General features: G+C 38.7%; 1 protein-coding gene across 1 annotated transcript; it reads left to right on the top strand.

Moving 5' to 3' along the window:
- The first annotated feature begins 2,398 nt into the window (after nt 1–2,398).
- On the top strand, nt 2,399–16,338 carry slc25a48 (solute carrier family 25 member 48). The gene is made up of 7 exons (XM_055178864.2): nt 2,399–2,558; nt 3,236–3,279; nt 3,461–3,532; nt 3,749–4,001; nt 13,913–14,188; nt 14,533–14,666; nt 15,319–16,338. The coding sequence occupies exons 1-7, from the start codon at nt 2,513–2,515 to the stop codon at nt 15,421–15,423; spliced, it is 930 nt and encodes a 309-aa protein (XP_055034839.2). The 5' UTR covers nt 2,399–2,512; the 3' UTR covers nt 15,424–16,338.
- The last annotated feature ends 2,363 nt before the right edge of the window (nt 16,339–18,701 follow it).

The following is an 18,701-nucleotide window of genomic DNA, read 5'->3' as shown; positions in this document are numbered from 1 at the left end:
TGAACTCCACTTTTTTGTGACAGATCAGGACTGACATTCCCAGTATTTCTTTTCCAGAGAATTTTTGAATTTCTCTCTGTTGTTTGAAACCACACTGATTCAATTATTCATTCAATCTACTCAAATTTTTAAGGTAAGTGTTTGCAATCAATTAATTTAAGCTACATTTAAAAAAAAATTAGTGATTTTTTTAAAATGTAGCTTAAATAAATTGATTGCAACCACTTTCCTTACAAAAAATGAGTAAATTGAATGAATCATTTTTTTTCAGTGCATTCTCTAGCAAAGCAATCCAAAATATTTTTTTCTTTTGAAATAAATGTTTTGCGATATAACTATTGCAGAGGTGTATTGTGCAGCCCTACCAGAAATGTACATTTAGGGCAGACATATTGATTATAAAATTTTATGTTATTAAAGACCTCATCTTTCATCTGCATTGAAATTAGAGACCCTGACCGCAACTTCTAATTCTAGCAGACCAAAAGCAACCTGACCAAGAAAGATATGTCATTTCATTTCATTGGACTAAAATTAACCATACTGTAGCAACATGTGAATAAAAAATTAGACCCCAATGAAAAGGAAATTCAAGAGCCATATTTCTTTTTTGTTTTTATTTCCTGATCTATTCCTCAAAACGCTGAGCTTCAGATGAGCCACACGGAGGCTACAAACACTGCCGCATTATTCATTTTGCATCTGTAACAAAGACTTTGTTTTGTCTATTGTGATTTAAATTTATTCGTCGGACAGAAACTGCAGCCAATCCTCGTTTTAACACACGAGCAAACCCTCATCAGTAGTCAGGTCTACAGCAGATACACAGCACATCTCTTGTAGTGCCTAGTCAGATATTTGCATAAACAGATGGACTGTTCTGTACCCCGTAAACAATCTGTAGTATGCAGGATAAGGTGGCTGTCTTTTGTTGTTAAACACTGATTACTTATCACAACAATACTTGTGTCATACTAATCAAACTCAAAGACCTGGATTAAATGCATTCAAAGATATCAGAACGTAGTGGATTGCTGCACCCATTTTAGGTTAGGTGATAAAGGACAAATGACCCGTGATATGACTTTATTACTCGCTTTGAGTTAATGATCACAATGGGCTTAAATAAGTCAAATAGATCATTAAGCCAGATTTTCTGCAGTTTGTCTTCACAGTGTGCAACCTAAAAAAGATTTTCACACCATCACCACTGATTGGTCGAGCTGCTATTTATTTATATATATAATTATATATTGCATGCGCTGACTCTAAATCTGATGACTTCTTTGACTTTTCCTGTAGGATCTTGTGTAAAAGCAATTGTTTTGTTCAACCACAACCCCGAGGCAGCTTCTCCTTTGCGCCTGCTGTGTAAACACATCAAAGGTTAACATATACCATTTATCATTTGTGTAAAGGATTTTATGCAGTGCCCCTGTTTTAAAGATCTGTATTACACAATAAAGGCAGTTTCATTTCAGTTTACGTAAGAGAGAGTTCAAATTCATGTTGGCAATCAATATGTGTGCAGTTTGATATCAGTGATTTGATTTTAATAAATTTATATAAAAAAATGTGGGATCATTTTAAAATTTCTGGCTATAATAAATAAATACTCTAACTTTAAAAAGACACATGCACTTCTTATAACTACTGTAACTCTATTAGATATGCCAAATGCTCACACACATCACATAACCATTACACCATGCCAGTACTGCTGGTAACTTTCCACTTGGACTGTATTGTATGTTTTTTACATCTCAAGAAAGGCCTATAACACGAGAGCATAAATACATGAAAAAAATCAATCATGTACATAGATTAAATATATAAATATATATAAACAAACAATATACCAAAGAATTGTTTAGCTTTTTGATTTATTAATTGATTTTATTGTAAAATCCGATCCAAGTCATGGACACAAACACATTTTAAACATTCCTCATAATATAATTAGCCTATAGATCATGCATGTTTTTTACTTTATATGTGACCCTGTCAGTGAACTCCAGGCTAAAGTCTCATAACCTAATAATAAGATTAGTAGCATCAAAGTTTGATTTCACTCATTGATTTTACATTGATTTTAATCTTTGACATGACCTTAGGCTACTCAGTCAATAGATATCAAGATTATATTTTCACAGAATGTTCTATACATTATGATGATTTATGTAAAAAAAGTAAATCACAAAAACATGACTTTAGCTGGGTTTTCACAGACAAGGTCACATTTTGAACAAAAAGTAAAAACATTTAAAACAGTTTAATCTTTAACTCGGCAGCACTTGCTTTGCTGATGTCGATTGGTGAGCGGATCTATTTTCGTATCTGCGTAACGCCCCTCACACACCCCTCACCGATCCGTTTCACGTTAAATGTTTGGATGGGTTGAAGTTAGGTCTGCTGTTATTGATGTGGCCAGCTGTAACATGAAGGTTAAGGTTTGAAAAGCATCAATGCCGGTGCATTTATTTACTTCTCCAATGTGAATGAATTCAGTACAATGACAGTCTTTTACTTGGATGACTTTATAGCCGGATGGGTTGGGGGTGAGTTTCTGTGTTTTGAATGTCTTTTTAAAAGTTACACATGTGTTTACCATTACATATACCCTTTAGCGTGCCACGTTTTCTTTTTGGGGGGAGAGAAGTGTTCGCGCATCTTTGATGTTTCGTATGTTACGTCGCGTATTTTATATTTAGGCATTTGAATGACTATATACGCACAGACTTTTACAAACATATTACCGTTGTAAGAAATTATTTTACTCAAAAACATCAATTAGGAACAAATTGAATAGCCAATGCAGAACTGAGGAATGTAAAACATGCGCGCAATTTTTCTTTGTTTTGTGTGGCCGTTTTACGTATATTCTGCAAAGTTGAAGACTTTTTTATTTTATTTATTTATTTTTGACGGAAGTCTGATGTGCATCCCACTAAAAACTGCACTTTTTAGCTGGACTAAAAACATCTTTTTCGTTAAAAAGGAAAATGTTTTCTGTAAGAGCCCCATCTTGTGCATGTGCACTCACCATGAAATGATCACAACAATGTATTTAATTCATGAAAATGGATCTTCTGTTCCGCAGGAATAAACTCGTACAAAGATGCGCATCATTGCGCAATTTGCAAACTCATCATCAGCATATTGTCTGTTAAAGTTGCCTTCACAATTCATTTGCAATACAGTATATTCAACATATACATTTATTTATTTGTTTCAGGAGCATCCAGTGTGATTGTAGGACATCCTCTTGACACAGTTAAGGTATCGAGATTCTTTGCATTGGTTTTTGTAATGAATTTCCTCATCATTTCCATGATGTACTTTTATGTGTGCATTTTGCTCAACTGGTCTAAAGTAATGTAAAAGTAGTGACATTTCAACATGTTTTATGATAAATAAAGTTTTACAGCCCGGACAATTAATATTTGTGCTTTATTTTCAGACCCGTTTACAAGCAGGCAATAGATACAAGAATACTCTTCACTGTATTGTAACCATCTACAAAAAGGAAACTGTAAGTCTTTCTAACATTTGGCTGTCTTTATAAATAATTTGAAATAGTTACTGATAATATATTTTACTTTACATACTATACCTGTATAGTAATACACCAAACATCATAATTAATCAGAAAAGACAGTGTAGTGGTATTTATTTATTAGTGCCTGTTGACTTTAAACAGCTGTGTTGTGTAAAAAAAGGTATGACATCTGCTTTCGTTTTGTCTCAGGTTGCAGGATTTTTTAAAGGACTTTCTTTTCCACTAGCCAGCATCACCCTTTACAACTCTATGGTATTTGGTTTCTTCAGTAACACACAGCGTGTCATTAGTAAATACCGCTATGGGGATGGTAGACAGCCGTCCAGTATGCTTGACTTGACTGTAGCGAGCATGTTGACTGGTCTGGTTTCGGTAGGAGTGGGTGCCCCGGTCGATCTTGTCAAAATAAGGCTTCAGATGCAAACCCAACCTGTTCTTGCAGGTAAGGTCAAGTGTAGCACTTATGTCACTGCAATCGTAATAACTATGCTACTGGACCAGTTCTAGGTTCGTTGAGTGGTGTATGTTATATTAGAAAAGACACATGAGACATGAAAACTTATATAAATTAATTAGCAGTTTACTGAACAGGAATAAGAATGGAATAGGTAAGTTAGTAAGATAAATAGAATAATTAAATAAATATATAAATTATTCAATAAATGTATTGATAAATATTTACCCCACAAAATGTAGATCAATAAATAATCAATAAATATTTACAGTAAAAGATGTGTCAATAAATAATCAATGTAGATCAATAAATAATCAATAAATATTTATAGTAAAAGATGTATGTCAATAAATAATCAATAAATATTTACAGTACGATATGTATAATAAACAATTTTAAATCCTTTATATTTAATCTTTTCTTATTTAAATAAGTTTAAATGGATTTAACTGGTTTAAGTATGGGTTTATTCTGGTTAGTTTTGTTCTTAGACCGGTCTATTAAATTTTAATCAGCTCTTTTAGAACAGTTGCTTTAACTATTTTTCAGCTATTTGTTTCTAGTTTTCTTTTAAGTTAACTCTTCTTTAAGGGAACAGGTACGAATTTTAGTGTGCTTATGTTAGTGTGATTGTTTCACTTTATAGGGTCTAACTCTTTCTTTGCAGGTAAAATGTAAGGATTTAAATGTTTCTTTTGTTTGTGCAATTGCTACACTTTGGAGTCTCACTTTAACAGAAAACATAAAAGAAAAAAAATACAATACATCAACCAATTTTCATTCATACATTCACCTATTCACCAATTTCTCTATTCAATAAATCTAAATTATTGTGTTGCAATTTCAGAATTTCAGTTCAGAGGATCCGTCCAATTCGATGTTTTCAAAGGTCAATGTCCAATGTGATTAAAAGAATATAGCTCAGTGGTTCACTTTGTTCATGTCAAACCGTGTAAGCGATCAGAATGCGGTGTTTCAGTTCTTGCAGGTTAAAGATCCTTGGGTTGGCTCGCCATCTAGTATCCAGTTGAAATATCTGTTCATTCGTATGCTGTCTCGCAATACGCTGATTATCCAAAGGTCCGATCTGGTGTCGAGCTGTCCACAAACTTTCCGTGTAGGGGAAAAAAAACCTGGCCAAAACCGTCTTCAAAACACTCCTCAAAACCACCGCTAAGATGTTATAGGGATGATTCTCGATGAACAAAATATTAGAAGTGTTAAATAAGCCTAATTTTGGAGTTTAGTTTAAGGTGTCTGGATTCCGTGTGTATCTTATCGATTTTCCGTTAGCGTCTGCCGTTAATGTTAAAAAAACAAAACAAAACAAAACAAAACAGCTCGTGCATAACTGTGAAAGTGTCTTAAAGGGGCAGAGTGATATTAAACTAAAGGGATGGTTCAACATCATTAAAAGAATTAAAACTTTTACAAAATCAATATTTTAATATATTGTGTGGTTTCTAAATAACGTATTTATCTATTTATTGCTATTTATTAATTATATTATATATTATTATATATATTATTTATTTCACTAATATTATTTATGTTTCTATTTGAACTGTGGGTTACATCCTCCCCTCCTTTCCTGATGCACGTCCCTGTGCATCCTATTAGCAACTACACGGCCATCACTCTATGTGACTGCCAGGAGTTTGGCTCATTTAAAGAGTCTGAGATGACTGCACTCAAACTCTGAAACAATGACTGCACTACTGTGACTAAGGGATTTCCTAAGTGGGGGTAAGTAAGTCTCTTTGTGGGTTGTCTGTGTCTACTAGACTTTCTTAGGTGGCTTCCATTCTCTGTGGCATCTTCCTGTAGATGTGCATCAGGTAACTTATTCTCTCCCAGGTTCATGTCAGATAAGTTATTCTCTCCCGGATTCATCTCAGGTAAGTTATTCTCTCCCAGATTCATCTCAGTTAAGTTATTCTCTCCCAGATTCATCTCAGGCGAGGTGTTCTCTCCCGGATTCATCTCAGGTAAGTTATTCTCTCCTGGATTCATCTCAGGTAAGTTATTCTCTCCCGGATTCATTTCAGGTAAGTTATTCTCTCCCGGATTTATCTCAGGTAAGTTATTCTGCGGATTTACAGGTAGGTAGGTTTCATCTGGTAGACTTGGAACAGTTATCACAGAAGCAGCCTCAGGAAAAGCTTTAGCTACATCTGGAAGGTCTTTCTCAATGGTGGACACTGTGAAATGTCTTGGCTTCCTCGGCTCTGTGTTTCTCATGAAGGACTCTATGGTTGCAGGGGTGTGGTGAACACCAATGGTATCTACAACCGTGGCATCATGCCCATAAAAGTAGGTGATGTCATGGTCTTCGGAATCAGAGTCTTGACATTCAGATTCATATGACTGTTCACTCCTTGGGCACTGACGAGTCCTTGGACGTCTAGGTCTCTCCTTGATGGCCACTTCAGGTTCCACTGGGGTAAGAGGAAGAAACCCACAAGGCAGTAGCAGGTCTCGATGAAGTGTTCGTATCGGACCATCTTTGGTTTCAGGCTTCACAACATAGACTGGGATGTCTCCAGACTGTTTGATGACAACATACACATCAGATTCCCACTTGTCTGCCAACTTCTGCTTGCCTCTGAGGCGAACATTCCTCACCAGGACTCTGTCGCCTTCAGTCAGGGTGGAATCAACAACATGCTTGTCAAATCTTGCCTTATTGCGATAAGCAGTCTTTTTTGCATTTTCTGTTGCTACCTTGTAGCTTGCTTCCAGTCGGGACTTCAGGTTGCGGACATACTGTGAGTGAGAGCCTTGCTTGTAGTTGACAGGTAAGCCAAATGCTAAGTCTACTGGTAACCTTGGTTGTCTTCCAAACATGAGTTCATAAGGGGTGAAACCAGTGACTTCACTTCTAGTACAGTTGTAGGCATGTACTAAAGGCTTGACATATTCTCGCCAGTGACTCTTCTTCTGGTTCTCTAGGGTGCCTCGCATGCTCAAAAGGGTCCGGTTGAAACGTTCAACAGGGTTACCTCTTGGATGGTATGGAGTAGTTCGTATCTTACGGATGCCTGCTAGGTCACACAGCTCCTTGATAGTCCGGGACTCGAAGTCTGGACCTTGATCACTATGGAGTCTTTCTGGGATGCCATAATGGACAATGAAGTGGTCCCAAAGGCATTTAGCAACAGTCTGAGCCTTCTGGTTTGAGGTGGGAATGGCCACTGCATATTTCGTAAAGTGGTCCGTGATGACCAGGATGTCTTTGGTGCCACTGGAGTCTGGCTCTAGGGTGAGAAAGTCCATGCATACCAGCTCAAGAGGTCGTGTGGCTGTGATGTTCACAAGAGGTGCAGCTTTCTCTGGTGGGACTTTACGCCTCGTGCAGCGGTCACAGGTCTTGATCTTGGCCTCTACCTCAGCTGACATTTTTGGCCAATAGAAACGTTTGCGGACAAGGTCAAGCGTCCGGTCTACACCCATGTGGCCCATGTCATCATGGAGACTCTTCAGAACTATAGGTCTCAGATCTTCAGGTAACACAAGCTGGTAGTGAGTCTGTGCACCCTCTTGTCGCTTACGGAACAAGACGCCATCTAAGATCTCCAGCCTGTTCCACTCTCTGAAGAGTAGGGATAGCTCAGGGAGTTCTTTTCTGAGAGATGGTGGAGGTTTTTCTCCCAGCTCCAGCTGTCTGAGTACTGCACTGATGCAAGAATCTGCCCTCTGCTTCTCCCGCATCTCAGTGGGTGTTATCATCGGGATGACGTTCACACCGTCTAGCTGGCATTCCTCTTCAAAGCCCTCTGGAATAGCACTTGAATGGTGGGCAAGCGACATAACCAAAGTAGTTCCAGGCAATGTTCCTTCATCATGAACCATGTGCTTCTCACAGATGGCCTTGATGGTGCTTTCATCCATTTCTGTTGACAGGTGTCTTTTTGTGAACTGCTGTATCCTCTCCATCTCTTTCCGGGACGATGAGTCATCAGGTAGCCTATCATGTGGGCGTCTGGACAGCCCGTCTGCATCCTGATTCTGCTTCCCAGCCCTGTACTGCAGCTGGAAATCGAAGGTTGACAGATCAGCTAACCACCTGTAGCTTGTGGCATCAAGCTTGGCAGAGGTAAGTATGTAGGTCAATGGGTTACTATCAGTGACAGCAAGAAATGGGCGTCCGTAGAGGTAGTCTTGAAATTTTTCTGTAATTGCCCACTTAAGGGCAAGAAATTCCAACTTGTGGGCAGGGTACCTGCTTTCACATCTTGATAGACCACGGCTTGCATAGGCGATGACTCTCTTCTGTCCTTGTTGCTCCTGGTAGAGTGCTGCACCAAGACCTGAAGTGCTGGCATCTGTATGCAGGATGTAGGGCAACTTGGGGTCAGCAAACCCGAGGACAGGGGCAGTGGTTAGCTTCTCGATGAGAGTGTCAAAAGCTGTTTGGCAAGTGGTTGTCCATCTGTCACCGAAGAGGTCTTTTGGATTGTAGTACTTCTCACTATTCACTGTGGTCTTAAAGCCTTTTCTCAATGGGGGATATCCAGCAGTGAGGGCATTGAGAGGCTTCACAATCTTTGAATAGTCCTTAACGAACCTACGGTAGTAACCGCAGAATCCCAAGAATGCTCTCAGTTCTTTCAGTTTAGTTGGTCTTGGCCAGGTTTTTAAAGCTGTTATTTTCTCTGGGTCTGTTTCAACTCCCTTCTCAGACACAATGTGTCCTAAGTACTTCACGGAGGTCTGGAAGAATTTGCATTTCTCGGGCGATAACTTCAGGCCGAACTCTTTCAACTGGTTGAGCACCCGCATCAGTCTTTCCTCATGCTCTTGTAGTGTTGAGGAGAAGATAATCAAGTCATCCAGGAAGACGAGAGCCTGCTTCATGTTCAACCCTCCTATGCAGCGTTCCATGAGCCTCTGGAATGTGCTTGGGGCATTTGTTATCCCCTGAGGCATCCGGTTGAATTCATAGAATCCAAGTGGACAGACAAATGCAGTTTTCTGCTTGTCTTGTTCCTCCATTTCGATCTGGTAAAATCCAGATTTGAGATCAAGCACTGAGAACCACTTTGATCCCGTCAATGCTGAAAAGGACTCCTCCAGATTGGGTAAGGCGTATGAATCTTTGATCGTCTGCAAGTTCAGCTTTCTATAGTCCACGCAGAGTCTGACATCGCCATTCTTCTTCTTGACGACCACAATCGGCGAGGAGAAGGGTGATTCAGATTCGCGGATGACTTCTGCATGGAGGAGTTGCTGGATGTGGTTTCGTACAGCCTCGATGTCCTGTGGGTGTATAGGCCTCGCTCTGTGCTTAAAAGGTGTCTCGTCACTAAGCTTTATGTGATGTTTGATCTTGTCAGTACGGCCAAAGTCAAGGTCGTGCTGCGCGAACACCTCAGGCATGGAGTTCAACTTTTCGGATATTCTGTCTTTCCACTTGTTACATATTGGAGAGTTACTGAAGTTAAATTCAATTTTTTTCTTGGGGGTCAGGTCTGTTGAGTGTTTGGAACCAAGAGTTTGAAGAGACTGGGCACTCTTGATGGCATGGATCTCTGCTATCACAGCCTTAGGGGGTAGAGTTATGTCATGGTCTGACTCATTCTTCAGAATGACTGGTAAGCAGTGGGGCTGCTTAGATGGCAGGTTTGCTAGCCCGTCAGTTACCAGTATGCCACCTGGTAACGAAACTGCTGTTGGTGACTCTACTATCACCCACTGACTGCAGTTAGTTGTTCTGCAGCTCACTGATCCTTCAAAGACTCTTGTCTGACCGGCAGCAATGGTCTCAGCATCTCTGCTGTGTAGTCTCACTATCCCCATGCTTGAATCAAAAGTATATATTTGTCTGTCTCATAGAGTTTTTAAGACTGCTTTGTAGCCATATGGAAGGGACTGGTAGTTCTGAGGAGTGACATCTACATACTGCTCATAGAGAACATCTAAAGCATTGGTTCCTACTAGTACTGATGACAGAGTTGAGTTCATATCAGGTACATTTAACGCTAGTGTAGTAACGTCTATTTCCAATACAAAGGTGATACTAGGGAAGATGATTGTGACTTCGATGTAGCCAAGGTAAGGCACTTCCTGACCATTTGCTCCCTCCACCTCAAGCAAGTCACTTAATGAGTGGATGGGAAGATGAGACAGGGTTTCTTGATAGAAGGAGTTTGGGATTGTCGTGACTTGAGAGCCTGTGTCTAATAGGCAGCTGCATACTTTGCCACATATGGTCACTTGTGCAGTGCACCGTGCTCCAATCAGTCCCTTGGGCAGGGTTGCTGACTGTCTCTTGGTGGTAGAGTTAGAGAACATGTTGGAAATACGTCGTTTCTGTTTGGGACACTTTGTCTGTCTCCCAGTCCCTGTTTGTCCCTCTGCAGGAACTGGCTCTAAAAATTCTTAGGCTCTGAAGTGCTGTTTACAACATCCCATGCTTGCTGCTTTTCCTTCAACAGCTTTCCTTTTGAGGCTACCAGAGAGGGATTTGGTTCACCATCACACTGTGGCTTGATGTGTCCATCCTCTCCGCACCTGAAGCAGTACCAAGGTTTTGGTCTCCTGCTGTTGTTGGTCTTTTCATCTTGGCTGTGAGGTGTGGGAGTCTGAACTCCCATAAAACCAGGTGTGGGCACCTTCAGTTTGGGAGCTGGCTTAGCTTGGTTCTTTCTTTGACTTTTCTGCGTGACACGTGCAAGCTGGGTTTGTAAATCTGCTATTTGCCTTTTCAGATCTTGAATCTCTGGTGAAGGAGAAGATAAATGCGATGTACTGCATTCTTCATCATACTGCACACAAATGCCTTGGTAATGGGATGACACCTTGGGTTTTGAGGAACTGAGATGGTGCTTCATCCGAGATGCTTTGGAAGCTCGCCTGTCTTCTGCTGTGCGGAGTAACAGCAGCAGTTCTGCAAAGGTAGGTGGATTTTGCTTTTTCTGCTCCAGTTGCAGCTCAGATATCAAGGTGTTGTCCCAACAACCTCTGACAAATTGTCTCAGAAGCTGCCTGTCAAACTCACTTGCAGAGACACCCCCCCCTCCTGAGGGTGGCATTCAACATCACCTGCAGCCGTTGGAGGTAAGTTGAGGGTTTCTCACCACTGTCTTGCATTGTATTGAGATACTTTGCAAATAGGTCGTCGCCATCTTCAACGGTGCTAAATGCAGAGTCCAGGATATCCAGATATACACTTGGAGGTGTTTCGGGTGTCAGGTGCTTCACAATGTCAATGGCAGGTGACAAGAGGCTTTCAAGGAGCTTCCGTGATTTGTGCAGGTCTGATTGCCTAGTGTCTTTGAGAAGAAGTCCCACATTAGAGCGCCAGGTCTCATAATCTGCCTCATTGTTGGGTCTAGGGAGATGCCCAGAAAAGGGTCGGATTCTTAGGGCTGTGTTTACATGCATAGCAGAGTCTTCATTTCGCACAATGTGTTCAATGATTACTTTCTGAATTTCTGGTGGATTCATGTCACAGAGTTTCAGAACAGATGGTGTCTCTTTGGCTGGTGCTGGAGGTGGCGTCCAGTCGCCGCCTGGCTGGACATGCTGCTCTGGAAATGTGTTCTGAGGGCCAACCTGTGTGGCTCTTTGTGGAAGATGTTGCTCAGGTGATTTCAATTCCATGCTGTCACTTTGAGTCTCGGGATTCTCGAGGTCAACAGCATTGCTGATGATGGAGAGTTCTTCTTTAAGGAGAGTTGCAAGGTCCTTGCCAGTCTGCTTTGCTATCTCCTTCAGCTCAGAGAGGTAGGTCTGTGTAGCTGTTTTGCTAACTACAGGTGTGTAGACACTAGCTAGGGTTCTAATGCAGTAACTGTATTTAGCTGGGGAACTAGTGTCAAGTGTGTAGGGCAATAAAGATGCAAGTGCCTGTACAGCTGTGCCATATCTATATTCTATAATGACTTGCTTGTCTGAGTGTGCTGTGTGTGTGGAGTCTATTGGAATTATTCTTTCGATGGAACCATATTGCTTAAGAAAGTCAAAAAGTTCTTCATCTGTTTCTGTATCGGTAATGCCACTAACGATAACAGCATTAGGGACTTTTACATTGTTATGCTGGACTGCTTCCATGTCTCGTTAAGGTTAGACTTTAGTTTTAACTCTATTTTATTTTGATTAATACCACTCCTGGCTGCTGGCTCGCCAAATTTTATGTAGCACTTATGTCACTGCAATCGTAATAACTATGCTACTGGACCAGTTCTAGGTTCGTTGAGTGGTGTATGTTATATTAGAAAAGACACATGAGACATGAAAACTTATATAAATTAATTAGCAGTTTACTGAACAGGAATAAGAATGGAATAGGTAAGTTAGTAAGATAAATAGAATAATTAAATAAATATATAAATTATTCAATAAATGTATTGATAAATATTTACCCCACAAAATGTAGATCAATAAATAATCAATAAATATTTACAGTAAAAGATGTGTCAATAAATAATCAATGTAGATCAATAAATAATCAATAAATATTTATAGTAAAAGATGTATGTCAATAAATAATCAATAAATATTTACAGTACGATATGTATAATAAACAATTTTAAATCCTTTATATTTAATCTTTTCTTATTTAAATAAGTTTAAATGGATTTAACTGGTTTAAGTATGGGTTTATTCTGGTTAGTTTTGTTCTTAGACCGGTCTATTAAATTTTAATCAGCTCTTTTAGAACAGTTGCTTTAACTATTTTTCAGCTATTTGTTTCTAGTTTTCTTTTAAGTTAACTCTTCTTTAAGGGAACAGGTACGAATTTTAGTGTGCTTATGTTAGTGTGATTGTTTCACTTTATAGGGTCTAACTCTTTCTTTGCAGGTAAAATGTAAGGATTTAAATGTTTCTTTTGTTTGTGCAATTGCTACACTTTGGAGTCTCACTTTAACAGAAAACATAAAAGAAAAAAAAATACAATACATCAACCAATTTTCATTCATACATTCACCTATTCACCAATTTCTCTATTCAATAAATCTAAATTATTGTGTTGCAATTTCAGAATTTCAGTTCAGAGGATCCGTCCAATTCGATGTTTTCAAAGGTCAATGTCCAATGTGATTAAAAGAATATAGCTCAGTGGTTCACTTTGTTCATGTCAAACCGTGTAAGCGATCAGAATGCGGTGTTTCAGTTCTTGCAGGTTAAAGATCCTTGGGTTGGCTCGCCATCTAGTATCCAGTTGAAATATCTGTTCATTCGTATGCTGTCTCGCAATACGCTGATTATCCAAAGGTCCGATCTGGTGTCGAGCTGTCCACAAACTTTCCGTGTAGGGGAAAAAAAACCTGGCCAAAACCGTCTTCAAAACACTCCTCAAAACCACCGCTAAGATGTTATAGGGATGATTCTCGATGAACAAAATATTAGAAGTGTTAAATAAGCCTAATTTTGGAGTTTAGTTTAAGGTGTCTGGATTCCGTGTGTATCTTATCGATTTTCCGTTAGCGTCTGCCGTTAATGTTAAAAAAACAAAACAAAACAAAACAAAACAGCTCGTGCATAACTGTGAAAGTGTCTTAAAGGGGCAGAGTGATATTAAACTAAAGGGATGGTTCAACATCATTAAAAGAATTAAAACTTTTACAAAATCAATATTTTAATATATTGTGTGGTTTCTAAATAACGTATTTATCTATTTATTGCTATTTATTAATTATATTATATATTATTATATATATTATTTATTTCACTAATATTATTTATGTTTCTATTTGAACTGTGGGTTACACAAGTCTTGCGTACAAAAATGTGCAGCACTGTTGGGTTGTATACGTTATAATACAAAAATTACCTGGGTAATCATTATACAAAGCTTACTAAAGTTATGTGACTTGAATAATTTCAAGTAAATGAACAACTGAAACAATATCTATCAAGATCACAAAAATGCATTTTGTTTCTTCTGTTTTTAGAGAACTTTAACCTGGCTGGGAATGGCAATGTTCCTATTCGTTCAATGGGAATTCAGGCTCAGCCTATGTACAGAGGGCCGCTTCACTGCATCAGCACAATCCTGCAAAATGAGGGCATCCAAGGGCTCTACAGGGGAGCGGGGGCCATGATATTGAGAGACGTTCCTGGTTATGCCCTGTACTTCGTTCCATACACATTACTCTGTGACTTGCTAAATCCTAATTCCAGTGCCTCTCCTCATCCTTGCTCCATATGGCTTGCAGGAGGTTTAGCAGGTAATATTGCAAAGCAAAGACCTGGTCCCCATTGCGGCTTTTTAAAGACTTTGACCTGAATAAGAACCCAATGTACTTGTAGTGTCTACATCGTGTTTGTACAAGTGTAGACTTGTTTTTTTATGGCTAAAAAGTTCATGCTTTAGCTGGGGTAAAATGTTAGGAGGTGAATCAATGTATCCAGCAATCATGCACAATAGGGGGACGGATTGTTTTGCACAATGCCACTGTTTAAGAGCTCCTTTTCTGATATATTTCAGGGGCAGACCCTAGTTGTAAAGGAACAAGCAATGTAAGGACATTAAATGCATAAAATCTTACATGGTTTTGTTGTTCTCCCACAGGCTCCATCTCATGGGTCACAGCCACACCGGCTGATGTAGTGAAAAGTCGGTTGCAGGCGGACGCAATGCAGCAGAGAAAATACAAGGGCATTCTGCACTGCATCATGCAAAGTTATAAAACAGAAGGAATACATGTAGGTTTTGATTTTATGCTGTTTTCAAAAATAAATCTGATTGGAGGGACCAATAAGAAACGAATGGCTCTTAGACAGTTACACTTTTAACTGCAAAACAGATATTAAAGGGATAGTTCACTTTAAAATGAAAATTTTGTCATCACTTACTCATCCTTATGTTGTTCTAAACTTTTTACTGATGAACACAAAAGAAGATATTTTGAGAAATGATGGTAAAGACACAGCAGTACGTGACCATAGACTTCCATAGTAGGAATTAAAAAATATGATGGAATTTCATGGGTAATGTCAACTGTGTGCTTACCATCATTTATCAAAACATTTTCTTAGTCATTTATCACAATACTTCCAAAATATTTCTTTCCTACTATGGAAGTCTGTGGTCACTTACTGCTGTGTGTTTACCATCATTTTTCAAAATATCTTTTTATTTTGTTCATCAGAAAAAATAAATTCATACAGGTTTACAACAACATGAGGATGAGTAAATGATGACAGAATTTTCATTTAAAAGTGAACTATCCCTTTAATACATAGCAAGTGGTATACTGTAAGATAATTGTTATGGTGGTTATTTATATGTTGTTTTAATATGCTTAAAACGAGTTTTGGGAATTAAATCCTGATCATTTGTTGTTTTGTCCTGCAGGTTTTCTTCCGCGGGGCAACTGTAAATGCTATCAGAGGATTTCCAATGAGTGCTACTATGTTTCTTGGCTATGAGCTTTCCCTCCAGTTTTTCCGCGGTTTATAACACTTAGTGCTTTTAAAACACGCTAACTACATGCTTCTGAAAAAACTTTGTTCATGATTTTAGGGGCTTTTTATAGAAACTTACATGTGACTTATGTGAGTTCATTGTTGATACATGCAAGAGTATCAGTGAAGCTTTTAGGCATTTCTTATATTAAGAAGATTGATTGAAAATGGTACACATTTTAAACATTGTTGCACAAGTTTTTTAATTATAATCATTTTTATATTCATAATTTTTACATCAGCCATACTGACTTTTATTTTGCTTAAACTTTATGTATTTGTATGTACAGTATTCTTCTTTTAAAATCAAAATCGTATTAGCTAATAAACCATTAGCGATTCATCATTTTAAACACTTAAAGGCTTAATATGCTATTAATGTGCTTTGGGAGATTGTTGCTGCCTATGCAATATAAGGCAAATATGTGAATAAGTTATGAAATTATTAATTATGTAATATACAGTAATGTATATTGTTTGTGTTTGTATCATACTTTACAGAATATATGTTATTTCTTTTAAGATTTTTTAAACTACTTTACTATACTATGTAAAGTGTTTTCAAATGTTCAAATATGTTTAAAAAAATATTTTACAAACCTTTTTATATCCTCTGCTTTTGTCATCTGATTTTTTAAGAAAATATATCAAATTCATAGATGAAGAAATGTATGCTTTTGAAGACAAATATTAGCTTTGACAAGTTCTGATAAATAAAGCACTTTTTTGTTATCTCTCTGATTCACTAGGTGGCGTTGTACCACTACAAATGTATTAAATTTATCAGGATAAACGTAAACATATTTGGCATGCTGTCCGAGCTAGGGACATGCTGCTGTTAAGTTGCTGGAGGAGCTAGTATACGCAATGCATTTTTATATATCCCAATAAAGCAAAAAGTACTGTTAAAGTGTGAAATCTGTGGTTTATTTAAATGGTTACAGGTAATATAAATAAAATCTTTAAAAAATGCTGGGTTAGTTTCAACCCTGGATTGGGTCAAAAAGGGATGAACCCAACCTGTTGGGTTGTAATTTAACCTATGCTGGGTTGTTTTAACCCATTATTTGGTTAATTTAACCCACTGACTCTTGGTTGTCCCCTTTTGACCCACATTGGGTTGAAAATAATTTTAAGGTCTGATCTGAATTAAACATCACTCTAAAAAATGGTGGGTTATTTTCAACACAATGTGAGTCAAAATGGTACAAACCCAGCCGCTGGTTTGTAATATAAACTATGTTGGGTTGTTTCAACTTAACATGCTGGGTTGTTTTAACTCATTGTGTGGTCAAATACTGTATAAACATTTATTTTTAACCCAACGATGCACACTGCAAAAAATTCCGTAGAAATGACAGTGTTATTGCAGCTGGGTTTAATGGAAACCATTAGAATTTTCTGTAATGGTTTTATTGGGGTTTTTTTCAGAAGGGAAGATACCCTAAAATATTGGGTTGTTTTTAGTCCATGGTAATGTAATATTGGACAGAACCAATGCAGTTATAAATAAACCTATGCTGGGGTGTTGTTGTTTGGGTTAAAAGAACACAGCATTCGAGAATGAAACAATCACACTGTCCAAAAAAAATGGCCCATAGCTTTAACCATGGCTTAAAACAATCCATCTTATTCTTTTATGTAAATCTAGTACACTCTCAGAAAAGTACAAATTTGGTCCTAAATGGTGCATATTAGTACCTCAAAGATACACTCTACGGGGCGGTTTCCCGGACAGGGATTAGACTAGTCCTAGACTTAAACACTTTTAAGAGCTCTCCAAACTGAAAACAACTTTCACTTACAGATCTTAAAATACATCAGGGCCCTTTGTTTTACTTCAATATGCACACAGGTAATGTTTTTAGTAAGGCATGTTGTTTAAAACTAGTTATATTTCCTAATTAAACTAAGGCCTAGTCCTGGATTAAGCTAATCCTGGTCCGGGAAACCGCCCCTACATGTTAGGTTGTTTTAACCCAAAACTGCGTCAAAATGGACAAAGTTGGGTTAATTTCAAGCCAAATGCTACACTGTAAAAAATTATTTGCTGCCTTATATTTTTTGTTAAACCAACTCAGATTTATAAGTCATTTTCAACTTAATATTATTTATCTTGACTAGAGATTAGTTGTTATAACTACAGATGACTTGATAACTGAGTTGACTTTTTTCAACATTATTTTACCCAGCGTGTATAGCTCTAGCGAGCGTGAGTGTAAGCACCATATATGAGACAGTAATACGCATACAGTGAAGTTTCTAAACGCACCATGATGCATATATAACAGAGCACGAGACGGAGAAGACCAGCCGGCCGCATTACAAATGTCAAATATAGAAATCACCGTAGACCAAGCCTATGATGAAGCCATACCTCGCGTGGAGTGGGCTTTTAAACCAACTGGACAATGTTTATTCAGGGAGGCTTAAGCCAAAGCAATGGCTTTGACGATCCATTTAGATCTGTTTACTGAGCGGCATACCTAAAGAGTGGTGCGCGAAGCTTACGAACAGGTGATCTGACTTTCGGTATGAGGCAGAGCGGTCCGTGTATATTTTTAACGCTCTGACGGGGCAGAGCGTGTTCGGGGTTTGTTTGCCGTCCGCCGGCGGGAGGGCGAGAAGTGAAACCACCTGAACTCTAAATGGTGTGGTCAAAACTTTAGGAATGTATCCCGCTTTCGGTCTAAGGATCACTTTGCTATCGTTAAGACCAAATTTCAGACATGATGGGTCAATTGAAAACGCGTGTAGATCGCCCACTCGTTTAACCCATGCCAGCGCCAAGAGGAGAGCGGCTTTAAACGAGAGAGGGCGCAGGTCAGCCTGCTTGAGGGGCTCGAAAGGGGGACCGCGCAGCGCTTTCAGAACCATGGACAAATCCCAAGATGGGACCGTGTTAGGTCGCGGTGGATTTAGTCTGCGAGCGCCTCTGAGGAATTTAATGATAAGATCATGTTTTCCCACGGTGTGACCGGCGATAAGGGCGCGATTCGCCGTTATCGCCGCCACATATACTTTAAGCGTTGAGGGCGCGCAACTGCTGTCCAACATTTCCTGTAGAAAGGAGAGGATATGCTCCACTTCACAGATGTTTGGGTTTAAGTTTTTCGTCGTGCACCAGTCAGAAAAAATAGAACATTTTTGAGCGTAAAGGCGCCTGGTAGATGGGGCCTTAGCTTCTGTCAGAATATTTAACACACGTCCCGAAAAGCGTGACGGTTGCCGTTCAGAGACCAAACGTGTAGATTCCATAGCTCCAGCTGTGGA

The sequence above is a fragment of the Misgurnus anguillicaudatus genome, chromosome 16 (genome assembly GCF_027580225.2).
Source record: "Misgurnus anguillicaudatus chromosome 16, ASM2758022v2, whole genome shotgun sequence".
NCBI lineage: Eukaryota > Metazoa > Chordata > Actinopteri > Cypriniformes > Cobitidae > Misgurnus > Misgurnus anguillicaudatus.
The sequence above is the reverse complement of the archived record's forward strand: the minus strand, read 5'-3'. Positions and strand labels throughout refer to the sequence as shown.